At 50.8% G+C, this 13,827-nt stretch overlaps 1 protein-coding gene across 4 annotated transcripts; it reads left to right on the top strand.

Moving 5' to 3' along the window:
• The first annotated feature begins 763 nt into the window (after window positions 1-763).
• SRRT (serrate, RNA effector molecule) lies at window positions 764-13,813 on the top strand. Of its 4 annotated transcripts, none has more exons than XM_021680173.1 (20): window positions 764-1,034; window positions 1,300-1,439; window positions 6,208-6,336; window positions 6,590-6,736; window positions 6,997-7,185; window positions 9,026-9,195; window positions 9,321-9,505; window positions 9,710-9,808; window positions 9,893-10,010; window positions 10,207-10,361; window positions 10,706-10,767; window positions 10,877-10,955; window positions 11,212-11,400; window positions 11,724-11,897; window positions 11,990-12,143; window positions 12,450-12,643; window positions 12,809-12,965; window positions 13,184-13,273; window positions 13,391-13,517; window positions 13,619-13,813. In XM_021680173.1, the coding sequence occupies exons 2-20, from the start codon at window positions 1,318-1,320 to the stop codon at window positions 13,692-13,694; spliced, it is 2,616 nt and encodes an 871-aa protein (XP_021535848.1). In that variant the 5' UTR covers window positions 764-1,034; window positions 1,300-1,317; the 3' UTR covers window positions 13,695-13,813. The 4 variants fall into 4 exon arrangements, with proteins under 4 accessions (XP_021535848.1, XP_021535847.1, XP_021535846.1 ...); XM_021680172.1 differs by having other exon boundaries at window positions 10,204-10,361; XM_021680171.2 differs by having other exon boundaries at window positions 10,204-10,361; window positions 13,172-13,273.
• Window positions 13,814-13,827: the final 14 nt, after the last annotated feature.

Below are 13,827 nucleotides of genomic sequence, written 5' to 3'. Positions count from 1 at the left end.
TAGTTTTTTGCAACTCCACGATATACTCCTGCAAACGCAGTTTAGTGTAAAGACACCCCTCCTCTCCGTGCTTGGAGTAAGGCTGCAGCATGCTCCAAGGAGGCAGCGTTTCCTATTAAGCCTTCACACCCCACTCCCTGAACAAGGACTTGGGTGTTATCTCCGGGGTGGTGGTGCATTTAATCCGGCACAAGCCAGACTCCGCCTGTTGATCAAGACCTCAACCTGTAACTTAGCCCGACCAAGTACTGGTTGGGGATAAGACAGATTCGCCGGTTTCGCCTACAAGACGGGGCGCCTCTGTTGAAGAACAGCAGTAACGGGTTTGCAGGTGGTGGTAAATACTGAGGCGGCAATAAAGCCTCTCTGGTGCAGCACAAAATGGTGGGAGATGCTTTAAAATGGTTGCTCTATCCTGCTAAAGGCCTGCACTCCCCAACTCCGTGCCCTGCGCCAGCAGGGGAAAACAGCCCTGGATGAGGGCAGGAGGCTCCCCGAGCAGGGTGGTGGGGGTCAACAACTGGACACGAACTGGTTCAGGCCCCGGACACATCCGAGGGACCGCGACCTTCGACCTCAGCCAGAAGAAGCTCTCCTTCAAGCCCAGAAGGCCCGACCGCCCTCCTGTGGCCTGGCTTGGTCCACCTCGGCTCCCGTAATTCCTCTCGTCCGCTCAGTTCTCGTCCCGGAAAGCGCGCGAGACTTCCGGGTCCCCGCCCCTTCCCATCATCCCCGGGGGCTCCCAGCCTCTCGCTCTGTGCTTTTAAGTTCCAGTTCAGGCCGCGGGGGAGTACTTTGCGGTCGGGGCCCCGTTCCGTCGGTGACGCAGGCGCAGCGCGAGTGGCGCGCGCCGACCGCCCATCCCCGGCTGTTCCACTTTCTCTTCGTTTCCTTAGCCCCCTCGCTGAGAGCCCTGAGTCTCCCTCTCATCGTCCGCGCCGTCCTCGTCGCGCGCCCGAAGCAAGAGGCGGGCCCAGGTCTCCCGGAAAACTAGCCCGCCGGAGCGCGAGGCTAACGGCCGCGACCGCTCCCAGGTGGGGGAGGGGCGGGGCCTGGAGAGCCGGGGCCGCGGCGGGCGGGAGCGGGTTCGGACGGCCGGTGGGCGTGGGCAGGGAGACCCGCGGGGGCCCGTAGAGTGTCGGAGCCGGCCACCTGCGCGGGGAGCGGGCTTAGGATGGCGGGGACGGCGGAAGGCTGGCCTTTGCGGCGGGAGGCGGGCGTGCTGCTCCGAAGCAGCTCTGGAGCCTTTCCTCTCCTCGTCATTGTTCTGCACCCTGACCACCCCTGTCCGGGCTCCAGGCTCCCTCAGACCGCGCCATGGGTGACAGCGATGACGAGTATGACCGAAGGCGCAGGGACAAGTTCAGAAGGGAGCGCAGCGACTATGACCGTTCCCGGGAAAGAGATGAAAGGCGTCGAGGGGACGATTGGAATGACCGGTAAGACTTCTTTTCCTCAGTTTTGTCCCCCTGCCTCATTCTGTGGCACTCCGCCCTCATTGCATTGCCTTTATTAGTTTTATAGGGTGAACCACAGGAAGTCGCTTATACTTGACCGTTTTTGGTCGGGCAACCTATTCGCTGTTGGCCAGAGATTTTTTCGCTATGGCTCGATTTTTGAAATGTCTACATCGTCAAAGCAATAGACCTAAGAGTTTTGAGTAGGAAGAAGCAATATTTATGCATGTACTTTAAGATGCATGAATTTTATTATTTGTAAGTTATTTCTGAAAAAGGTTGATTCAAAGAAAGTAATGTTTTAGAATTGACTCGACTGGAGAGCTTGTCAGACCAGACCTGTTCTCTGGGAGAATATGGTTAAATTTCTTGTAGTTGTCTTCCCTAAAATCAGAAAGAGTTCTTTGGACAGCGAGGGTTAGGTTAATTGATTAGGTTTGACTCAGCTAGTCATTAGCTTTTTGGGATGTCCTTGAGTTAAATACCATTAAGGTGTTTCCATTCAGAGAAATATGATGTCGTTTCCAATAAACTAATCAAGAGAAACGATTTTTTTAAATCTAAAAGACATCACAAAACATTACGGGGGGGAGTTTGAGGTGACTTACTGTAATAGTATTTATTCATTCACTGTTATTTTGAAAAATGAGCTTAGTAAAGCCTTCAGTCTGTAGTCTGTGTATTTCTTCAGTGGGGAGACCATATGGTGCTTTTTTCCCCAAGTGTTTTGTAAGAAAGAAGAAAATCAAAGGTGTTCTGAATTCTGGAAATGGGTAAGAAGTAGTTACTGTGATTAAGTAATTTATAGTCTGGGGCTTGGAGTGGAGGGCAAAATGGCCTTGGGTGTGCTGCAGTTGAGTATATATGAGAATCATCATAAAGATGGTGAAGTGTTGAAGGAGCTGATCTAAGGTAGGGTAGTAGTGGTGGAGGTGATAATGTTGGAGAAGAGCACAGGAAAGTGACACATAGCAGGACTTGGAAAGATGAATGGGAATTCCTGACGCACAGATGGAGTCAACAGTTTGGACTTGGGGACATAAAATTGTGTGCAGAAAAGAGCCCATATTCTAGTTGTTGTTTTGTTTTGTTTTGTTTTTAAGTGGTGGTTCTCAGGGTGCCTCAGTGGCTCAGTTGGTTAAGCGTCAGACTATTGATTTCGGCTCAGGTCACGATCTCACGGTGTCGAGATCTGTCCTGCGCTGGGCTCCTTGCTGGACATGGAGCCTGCTTAAGATTCTCTCTCCCTCCCCCGCTGCCCCTCCCCTCCTCTAAAAGAACAATAATAAAGTAGCGGTTCTCAAAATGGGGTCCACATACCCTAGGGATCTAGGGATCTGTGGTGTTAGTATTTTTATAGCAACTTTAAGGTAGGATTGTCCTTTTCACTGTATTGATGTTTGCATTGTTGGTGCTATAGCGTTGGTGGGAAAACTGCTGGTGTCTTAGTGCAAATCAAGGCAGTGGCACCAAGTAGTTTAAAAAAAAAAAAAGCCAATTTCATTTAACGTCCTTAATGAAGCAGCAAAATTTTTTAAATTTTATTAAGTTGGATTCTTGTCTATACATCTTTGTAATACGCATGATGAGTGGGAAGTATGCATAAAGCACTTAACATTGCATATAGGAGTACAGTGGTTATCTTAAAGAAGAGTGTGGGATTGAGTTTTGAGTTGAGCTAACAGGTTTTTTTTTTTTTTTTTTGGTGGGATGCCATTATTACCTGAATGAAAGATTGTCAAACCGTAGTTAATCCTCCTTGGGTATTTGATATTTTCTTGAAAACAGACTAAGACTCTATTACAAGGAAAGTTGTTAGCTTTGTTGGTAGTGAGGAAGTGGAACTTTCCAGTAAAAACTAAAATTTTGGAAAACTTGTACTACTAGTGTGAGTTTGACAGTTTCCCATCTAAGACTTCTCTGACGAGATAGGTAGTGATGCTAATGAATGTGATATTTTGATATTGTATAATGAGATATGTCAAGATCCACTCAAACAGCAAGGTAGAACAATGGATTTAAATGTAGCAGAGTATAAAATGTTTATTGATATGGTTTCAGATTCAATGCTGCAACTTGCCTTTAAGAAACTCTCTCTCGTCGAGTTTTGGGTAGTATCAAAGAATATCCCCAGTTACCTGAAAAGACTATTTATTAAAGTATTTCCTTTTCCAGCTACGTATCTGTGAGGCTAGATTTTCTTCATATTTTTCAACCAAACAACATACACAACAGATTGAATGTAGCAGTAAATATGAGGCCGTGCCTGGGTGGCTCAGTCAGTTAAGTGTCTGTCTTCATCTCAGGTCATGATCCCAGGGTGCTGGGATCTGGCCCTGCCAGGCTCCCTGCTCAGTTGGGAGTCTGCTTCTCCCTCTTCCTCTGCTCGTCCCCCCTTCCTCGCCCCACCCCTGCCTCGCGTGTGCTTTCTCTTTCTCAAAAAAATAATAAATAAATAATAAAATAAATAAATAAATATATATATATATAAATATGAGACTCTAGCTGTCTGGATTAGCCTGGCCTTGAAAAGATTTGTTAGGGGCACCTGGGTGGCTCAGTCATTAAGCGTCTGCCTTCAGCTCGGGTCATGATCCCAGGCTCCTGGGATCAAGACCCACATCGGGCTCCCTGCTCAGCGGAAAGCCTGCTTCTCCCTTCCCACTCCCCTTGCTTGTGTTCCCTCTCTCGCTGTGTCTCTCTCTGTCAAATAAATAAAAAAAATCTTAAAAAAAAAAAAGAAAGATCTGTTACATGCAAAAACAAAGGCACTTTTGTTTTTTTTTAAGATTTTATTTATTTATTTGTCAGAGAGAGAGCATGCGCACAAGCAGGGGGAATGGCAAGCAGAGGGAGAAGCAGGTTTCCCTGCTAAGCAGGGAGCCTGATGTGGGGCTTGATCCCAGGACCCTGAGATCACGACCTGAACCGAAAGCAGACACTTAACTGACTGAGCCACCCAGGCACCCCAATGGCACTTTTCTCATTAAAAAAGATTTTTTTTGAAAATAGCTATTTTTTTTAAAAGATTTTATTTATTTATTTGAGAGAGAGAATGAGAGGGGGGAGGGTCAGAGGGAGAAGCAGACTCCTGGCTGAGCAGGGAGCCTGATGCGGGGACTCGATCTTGGGACTCCAGGATCATGACCTGAGCCAAAGGCAGTCGCTGAGCCAACTGAGCCACCCAGGTGCCCAAAAATAGCTGTTTTTCATAAAAATGCAATTTATGTTGATGTATAACTTCAAAATTAATAGATAATTGTTTCTGTTTTGAGTATAGTATGTATGTCATCCACATAAGCAAAAAGTCTTTAATCTGCCATAATTTTATTTATTTTTAAAAAAATTCACTTATTTAATTTAATTAATTTATTTATTTACTTTTTTTTTTTAAGATTTTATTTATTTATTTGACAGAGAGATAGCGAGAACAGGAACACAAGCAGGGGTAGTGGGAGAGGGAGAAGCAGTCTTCCTGCCAAGCAGGGAGCCCGATGCGGGGCTCGATCCCAGCACTCTGGGATCATGACCTGAGCCGAAGGCAGACGCTTAACGACTGAGCCACCCAGGCGCCCAAAAAAATTCACTTATTTTAAAGATTTTATTTATTTGAGAGAGAGAGGGTACACACTTGCGTGTTTCGAATGAGCAGGGCGGGGGGGTGGGACACAGAGGGAGAAGCAGACTCCCCACTGAACAGGGAGCCAGATCCCAGCTCCCAGGGATCATGACCTGAGCTGAAGGCAGATGCTTAACTGACTGAGCCACCCAGGCGCCCTGCAGTAATTTTAGATTGTGAGGTGGGGGTGGCGGTTCCAAGACCAAAAGTTTGAAAACCACTGGGCTAGAGCAAAGGATGTTGTTACTTGGTTAAGGTTGGGTTGGAGGTGGCTGGTAACTGGTGGAGAGACTGGAATGACAGCAGGAACCAAGGTTTTGAACAGTGTTGTGTACTGGCATTTAGTAAGGAGGGGCATGGCATGATCGCATTTGTGTTTGAGAAAGATCACTTTGGGCGCCTGGGTGGCTCAGTTGGTTAAGCGACTGCCTTCGGCTCAGGTCATGATCCTGGAGTCCCGGGATCGAGTCCCGCATCGGGCTCCCTGCTCGGCAGGGAGTCTGCTTCTCCCTCTGACCCTCCTCCCTCTCATGCTCTCTGTCTGTCATTCTCTCTGTCTCAAATAAATAAATAAAATCTTTAAAAAAAAAAAAAGAGAAAGATCACTTTGACAGGAGAGAAGTGGGAGGGACCAGAGATCGGTACACCGGATGCTGCAGTTACAGGGGAAATGATCAGGGTCAGGGCACACGGACAGGGGCAAGGAAGAGGACAGCTTTGATAGGCTCTGAGGCAGAGGATTAGCAAGCCAGTAGCTTGAGTGAGCAGTGAGGGTGACACTTGATAAGTTGGATATCTGGTGATGGTTGATATCCCTGCTCTCAGGGAAACAGGAGGAGGGAAGCAAGCATGGCCTTGAAGTGGTAGAAATAACAGCTTAGTTCTGACACGTCAAATTTGAGGTGGCCATGGCCATCTAGTCGGGGATTGTTAATGCTGGCCTGGAGGAACAGTTGGAGAGCCATCTGCTTGAGGGTGATGGCTGAAGTGATGGCAGTAGGCAAAGTCTTTTTCTGTTTAGAGAATAATTTTATAATTGTGGGCTTTTAGTCTGCTGTCTCAGGATAGGAAGGGCCTGTCTAGGAGCATGCCCGGCTGTGTCCCATTACTGTTACTCATTCTTATCGCCAGAGAGTGGGACCGGGGCCGGGAGCGCCGCAGTCGGGGTGAATATCGGGACTATGACCGGAATCGGCGAGAGCGCTTCTCTCCTCCCAGGCACGAGCTCAGCCCCCCACAGAAGCGCATGAGGCGAGACTGGTGAGGTGGCAACAGTTTCTCTGGCTTCTCTCCTTAGCCTCAATTCCACCTGGCCTCGGCTGTGTTCTTCGTTTTCGCTGAGGACTTTGTCATTTCCTTTTCTCAGACTTGTTACAAACCCATCTTTTTTTATCCTCTTAAACCCTTGGGTGAGAGACCACATTCCATATGCCCCTTCCTCTGTCCCATCCTCCTTTGTGCTCTGGAGACATGATTCCCTTCTCTGTCTGACTTTTGTGTCCCCCACCCTCAGGGATGAGCACAGCTCTGACCCATACCACAGTGGCTATGAGATGCCCTATGCTGGGGGGGGTGGGGGCCCTACTTATGGCCCCCCTCAGCCCTGGGGCCACCCAGACGTCCACATCATGCAGCACCATGTTCTGCCTATCCAGGCCAGGTAAAGACCTGGGGTTCTGGGGTTCTTGGGAAAAGGGAGATGTTAGGTTTGGGGGATGGATTGGGATTGCCAAAGACCGTGGCTGGAGTCAGGAAGTGGGTTAGGTACAGAGAGGAGTGCCTGTGGGGGTGGTAGCCGTTGGTGCCTGGGGCGGTGTCCATGGTGGGCAAAGGAAGGGGGCAGCTGGCTACCTTGGCCCCCCCATCCCCCCCACCCTCTTCCCCCCACAACCAAGACTTCCTGACCGGGCCCCCCCCCAGGCTGGGCAGCATCGCAGAGATTGACTTGGGTGTGCCACCACCGGTGATGAAAACCTTCAAGGAGTTTCTCCTGTCATTGGATGACTCTGTGGATGAGACAGAGGCTGTAAAGCGCTATAATGACTATAAGCTGGATTTTCGAAGGCAGCAGATGCAAGATTTCTTTTTGGCTCATAAAGATGAGGAGTGGTGAGTGCCCCTGTTTTCCTGCTCTCTGTTCCCTAGCATGTTTCCCCTGGCCCTGCCAGTGGAGCCTGCAGCCCTGTCCTCTTCCCATTTTCCCCAATCCGGAACTTCCTGGGGGTGGGGGATGGGAAACACAACAGCATTGGCTGATGGGTTCTCCTCCTCACTTCAGCATCTGCCACAGCCTCCCACCCCACCTCGCTTCCCCTCTGTCCTCAGTGAGTGGGACACCTCCAGGCAGCTGGCCAGAGCCACCTGTTCCCTTGGGGCAGCAGACAGACTGCTTCCCACTTGCTGGTATTGGGTCATTGTCATCCCTGATCGCCGGGACCCTGTGTGGCTGTGGTGTTCTCCCAAAAGCAACGAGTGAATCCAGACAAGAAAAAGCAAAGATCTCAGGGTCGTTTGACAGAAAAAGAATTTTAATTTTTTTCCTTTTGTGGATGTTTTAATTTTAATCAACCATCTTTTCCCCCCTTCCTGCTCCTCCTCCTCCTCATCCTCTTTCTGCTCCTCCTCCTTGAAAAGAGCCAGAACTGGGAACTACACCCGCTCATCGACGGAGCTCGGAGCAAACCCACCTCCACCCCCACCATACCCAGCCCATACATGAGCCCCCTGGGCTGAGCTGCGCTGCCCCGGCCAGGCAGACAGGCAGGGCACTGCTGTGCACAATGCAGCGGTTTAGCTGAATGTGATTGCTCAGGCAGCTAGTCAGTCAGGGCCCCCACCGCGGAGTCCCGCGGGGGTGGGGCATCTGGGCCGGGACGCCCCAGCCAGGAGCCAGCCGGTGGCCCACCTGCCAGCATGGGCCCTGGGCGCGGCTAGTTAAATCTTGAGCTCTGTTTGACCAAGCGGCCAAGGTAAAGATCCTGGAGGTGATGCCTGCGGCTTTCCTTTCCTCTCACGCTCAACTTGTGGTTCTGTTTTGTCTGTCGCTGTCCCCTCCTTCTTTATCCGTGTCTTGGTCTCATTCTCTCATGTACTTTTCATTCTTTCTCGGTCCCTGTCCTTGCTCCTTGCCTAACCACTTGTTTCCTGTGGTTTTTTTCAGTTTCTCTGGTCTTTAGTTTTTCCCTTTGTTTTCGATTTCTGGGACTTTCTCACTTTCCCTTTCTGCTTTTTCTCATACTCCTCATTTCTTCTGTTCTGCACCCCCTCCTCCCAAGGTCCTATTTTAAATGTTTCCTTTCCATGTTCCACCCCACCCTAATCCTCCACCCCCTCTCCTCTCTCTCTTTTTCCCTGTGGGCAGTACCTGAGGTTATAAGGGCACTTCAGTTTCTCCCTTTGGTCTTTCCCTGTCCCTCCACCATCTGCTTTTCTTCCCAAGGGGGGAGAAAGCTTTTCTGCCTTTTTTGGCTTTTCCTATCTGGTGCATTTCAGGTTTCCCTCTGTCTTCCACCTAGGGATGGAGGGAGTTGGTGGGAACAGTCCTTTTAATGACTCTAGTCTGGGGTTGGCAAGGAGAGGGAGGTTCTTTGGGGCCTACTATTTCCTTAGCCTTCCTCTTGGAAGCTTTGGGAAACTACACTTTTTTAAGTTAGTGTTTCCCAGAGACTCAGGGCCATCATTCTGCCTCTCTAACCCTGGCCTCCCCCTGTAGTCATTGCTTTTCCCAAATCCAGAGCTCTTAGTTCCTGGCTCTCCCCCAAATCTTCTCAGAGCATAACCTCTGGTTCCTTTTGGGGGTATTGGGTGGTTCTGGTGCACCCCTCTCCCCAGTCTTTCTGCTTTCGTGGTTTATTGTGGGTGTGAGAGGACTTGCCTGGGCCCCTCCCCATGTCCCGGTCCTGGCGCCCAGTGACTATTTTGTCTCTTCCCTTTCCCACTTCCTTCCCAGGTTTCGGTCTAAGTACCACCCAGATGAGGTGGGGAAGCGGCGGCAGGAGGCCCGGGGGGCCCTGCAAAACCGACTGAGGGTATTCCTGTCCCTCATGGAGAGTGGCTGGTTTGATAATCTTCTCCTGGACATAGACAAAGCTGATGCCATTGTCAAGATGCTGGATGCAGGTGTGTGGATTGGGAGGGGAAGAGGGTGTCTGGTGACCAAGGTCTTGATTGGGAAATAGATATCAGTTGATCATCCAGAGGCTGAAGGCCAGGGCCATAGTGACCTCTGCCCTGTCTGTTGGTAGCTGTGATTAAGATGGAAGGAGGGACAGAGAACGATCTGCGCATCCTGGAGCAGGAGGAGGAGGAGGAGCAGGCCGGAAAGCCTGGGGAGCCCAGCAAGAAAGACGAGGGCCGGGCTGGACCAGGCCTGGGGGATGGAGAGCGCAAGGCCAATGATAAGGACGACAAGAAAGAAGATGGCAAACAGGTCAGAGTGCTGGGCTCGCTGGGTGCTGCCCGCTGGCTGCTGCCCATGAGCCCCTGGGGAGGAGGATGGAGCAGCTTCAGTGGTCGGGGTGGGGCTGGAGGGTTGTGTGTTGGGTCTAGGAGAGGTGGAGGGCTAGGGAGGGCCAGGCCCTCTGATAAAGGTTGAAGGGGAGATGGATGTGCTGGGGATTATCTCTGCCTGCAGGCTGAAAACGACAGTTCTAACGATGACAAAACTAAGAAGTCTGAGGGTGATGGGGACAAGGAAGAGAAGAAAGACGACTCTGAGAAAGATGCCAAAAAGGTAGGGTATCTCTTGCCAGGGGATCAGTGTCCGGTCCAGTGGCCTGGTTAGCTGACTCCCTTCCTCTTGCTGTGGCTCTCACAGAGTAGCAAGAAGCGGAATAGAAAGCACAGTGGCGACGACAGCTTTGACGAAGGCAGTGTGTCCGAGTCGGAGTCGGAGTCGGAGAGTGGCCAAGCTGAGGAAGAGAAGGAGGAGGCTGGTAGGTTTTATTTTCTGCTTCTAGTCCATTCTCTTCCTACTGAATAGGGGTAGGGGAGGTGGGAGTGGGTGAAATTGTTAAGGGTGGGCCTTTTGGGAGATGAGGGTGGGGAGGTGGGAGTGTGACTGCTTCTCTGTCTTCCCTTCCAAAATCAACAATAAAAAATCACCGACTCCCACCACTTTCTGCATAGAAGAGGCACTCAAGGAAAAGGAGAAGCCCAAAGAAGAAGAAAGGGAGAAGCCTAAGGACACTCCTGGGTTGGAATGTAAACCTCGGCCCCTTCATAAGACTTGCTCCCTCTTCATGCGCAACATCGCACCCAACATCTCGCGGGCAGAGATCATTTCTGTGAGTGGGGAAAAGTATTGGGGGCAGGAATGGCACCCAGGCTCCATCTTTGGTGGCAGGGAGGGGGAGCTGGTGAGGCGGGGAGAGGATAATGTGACTCTGCTTCTAACATATACCACTCTTTCTCTAACAGGGAGACCCCTTCCCATGGGCCCATGCCTTTTGTGGGCTGGCTCCAATCGCACCATTTGCTTTTAAGTGCTCTTATTCTTAAGCCCTTTATTGGTTTTTCCTTATTTGAGTAAAGATTCAAAGGCAATTCCTACGGTTCTGAGGACATGGGGATTGGAGGAAGAAGTGAAACGTTGAATCGCTCAATGGGGTTTCTGTTCCTGTTTTTCCAGCTTTGTAAAAGATACCCAGGCTTCATGCGTGTGGCACTGTCAGAGCCCCAGCCTGAAAGGAGGTGAGGAATGGAGAGAAGAGTGACCCTGGAAACCCTGGAGATAGGGTACAGGGGGAGGCAAATGGCCGGTATCCGTTCCACCCCAGGGTTATGCTCTTTTCTTCTGTAGGTTTTTCCGTCGAGGCTGGGTGACCTTTGACCGCAGCGTTAACATCAAAGAGATCTGTTGGAACCTGCAGAATATCCGGGTAAATGCTGGGAGTGGGCTCTCCGTGCTGCACACAACCTCTGATTCCTTGTTCTTTTGATTCACTCATTCTGCCCCCCCATCCATCCATTCAGTCTGCTCACATTAAGTATATACTGGTGTCCATGAATAAGACCCTCCTGGTCCCTGTTCTCGGGGAGCTCACGGTCCAATTGCTGGTCCTGTCAGTAGGGCCAGTCCCTGGAGCTGCTGCTTCTTGGGCGAGTGTTGGTGAGCTTTGTGTTCATTCCCTCTAGCTCCGGGAGTGTGAGCTGAGCCCTGGTGTGAACAGAGACCTGACCCGCCGAGTCCGCAACATCAATGGCATTACCCAGCACAAGCAGATAGTGCGCAACGACATCAAGTTGGCCGCCAAGCTGATCCATACGCTGGATGACAGGACCCAGCTCTGGGCCTCTGAGCCTGGGACACCTCCTCTGCCAACAGTCAGTGACTCCCCGTGGAACTTTTCCAAAAGCAGCCGATACCATGTCGGCTGCTGTGGGCACCTCCGGTCTTGTCTGTAGCATTGACCCCTTGTTCCTATTCTCTCTATTTGGGCAGCACTCCAGCTTTTCCAGTAGAATAGACTGGCATTAGTGATGATGTATTGGCTAGGATAGAATAAGAAAAAGACAAATAGTGAAGCAGTGGTAACAGGCCAAGTGAACCCTGGATTCCTTCTGCTTCATATGAGGAGCTTCCGGGACTACCTACCTCAGGGTTTTCTCTTGTCATCTCACTTGCCCTTCTTTTTCCTGCCTACCAGAGTCTGCCCTCCCAGAACCCAATCTTGAAGAATATCACTGACTATCTGATTGAGGAAGTGAGTGCGGAGGAGGAGGAGCTGCTGGGGAGCAGTGGGGGCGCTCCCCCTGAGGAGCCCCCTAAGGAAGGGAACCCTGCAGAGATCAACGTGGAGCGGGATGAAAAACTGATAAAGGTGCCAGCAAGGGCAGGCGGCCAAGGTCCTGGCTTGGGGCAGCAAAGGGGCAAGAAGAGTATGGTGAACTCACACGTTTTCATTTCTCGCAGGTTTTGGACAAACTTCTTCTCTATTTGCGCATTGTACATTCCCTGGATTATTATAACACTTGCGAGTACCCCAATGAGGACGAAATGCCCAACCGTTGTGGCATCATCCATGTTCGGGGGCCCATGCCACCCAACCGCATCAGTCATGGAGAAGGTGGGCTCCCAGCTCCCCCACTCCCGATTCCCCTTTGGTTTCCCTTTCTCCTCAGATGCCTCTGGTGGTAGATCTGTTCTGGTAGCAGTGCCTTCCCGCCCTCTCCTGTTATCCTCTCCTTTTTCTTTTTTTCTTTAAATATTTTATTTTTAAATAATCTTTATGCCCAACGTAGGGCTCAGAATCAGGACCCTGAGATCAAGAGTCACATGCTCTGACTGAGCCAGCCAGGTGCCCTTATCCCTTCCTTTTTATTCCTTGCTTCTGGCTCCCTTCTTCAGCCCGCTGTCTGTTCCCAAACCACAGTGCTAGAGTGGCAGAAGACATTTGAGGAGAAGCTGACTCCGCTGCTGAGTGTACGGGAATCTCTTTCCGAGGAAGAGGCTCAGAAGATGGGTCGCAAAGACCCTGAGCAGGAAGTGGAAAAGTTTGTCACCTCTAACACCCAGGAACTGGGCAAGGATAAGTGGCTATGCCCTCTCAGTGGCAAGAAATTCAAGGTCTGGGATGTTAGAGAGTTGTGTGTTAGAACTGTGGGCCGAGGGGGTTGAGCCAGGAAGCCGCCTCCGGCCTGGGGAGGAATTGGCTCTGGAATTGGTGGGCGGGGAGGTTGATTATCCTTCCACATTGCTTGCTCTGGTCTGACCCTCTCTTTCTTTCCCCAGGGCCCTGAGTTTGTACGCAAACATATCTTCAACAAGCATGCAGAGAAGATTGAGGAAGTGAAGAAGGAGGTGGCATTTTTTAACAACTTTCTCACTGATGCCAAGCGCCCAGCTCTGCCGGAGATCAAGCCAGCTCAGCCACCTGGCCCTGCCCAGAGTAAGATACGATCCGTGAGAGTCTGCCACATTCCCTCTCCCTTGACTATTCAAGAATTCCTGGTTCTCTTATCCCGTCATCCTCTGAAAACTTTCTATTCCACTCTCAGGCAGTATTCCTAAAAGCCAGTTGTCACTCCCCATCCCGTCCTCCTCCCCTCCCCGTGCCCCCCCCCCCCGCAGTAATTCATGTTCCTGTCCATGTTGTACTCCCCCCAGGCCTGACCCCGGGACTCCCCTACCCACACCAGACTCCCCAGGGCCTGATGCCCTATGGTCAGCCCCGGCCCCCCATCTTGGGCTATGGAGGTGAGTACAGGGGGAGCTTGAAAGGGTTTAGTGACTGTGAGGGCTGGGAGAAAGGAAGCTTAACCAAAGTATAGTTGAGGTCACAGGTTTTCAGCTCAACACCGATCTCTTGTGTAGCTGGTGCTGTCCGCCCTGCAGTCCCCACGGGAGGGCCTCCATACCCTCATGCCCCCTATGGTGCTGGCCGAGGGAACTATGATGCCTTCCGAGGCCAAGGAGGTTATCCTGGGAAGCCTCGGAACAGGTGAGAATGAGCTAAGACGTCCCAAGCTTTCTTGCCCTCTTCAAGCTCCCTTTCAGGGATTCTCAACTGTCTTCCCATCTTACCTCTTCCATATCTCACAGGATGGTCCGAGGAGACCCACGGGCCATTGTGGAATACCGTGACCTGGATGCTCCAGATGATGTGGACTTCTTTTGAGCCATCTACTTTTCCTCACTCCTGGTATCGTCTATAATTGTGACTGCCTAGTCCCATCCAGCTGAGAATTTTTTTTTGTACGTTCAACCCTACTGCCAATAAAAGCACTTCCATAGTGATTATCATGTACCTC

This window comes from Neomonachus schauinslandi, chromosome 5 (genome assembly GCF_002201575.2).
Source record: "Neomonachus schauinslandi chromosome 5, ASM220157v2, whole genome shotgun sequence".
Taxonomy (NCBI): Eukaryota; Metazoa; Chordata; class Mammalia; order Carnivora; family Phocidae; genus Neomonachus; species Neomonachus schauinslandi.
Note: the sequence above shows the minus strand (reverse complement) of the source record. Positions and strands in the feature narration are given on the sequence as shown.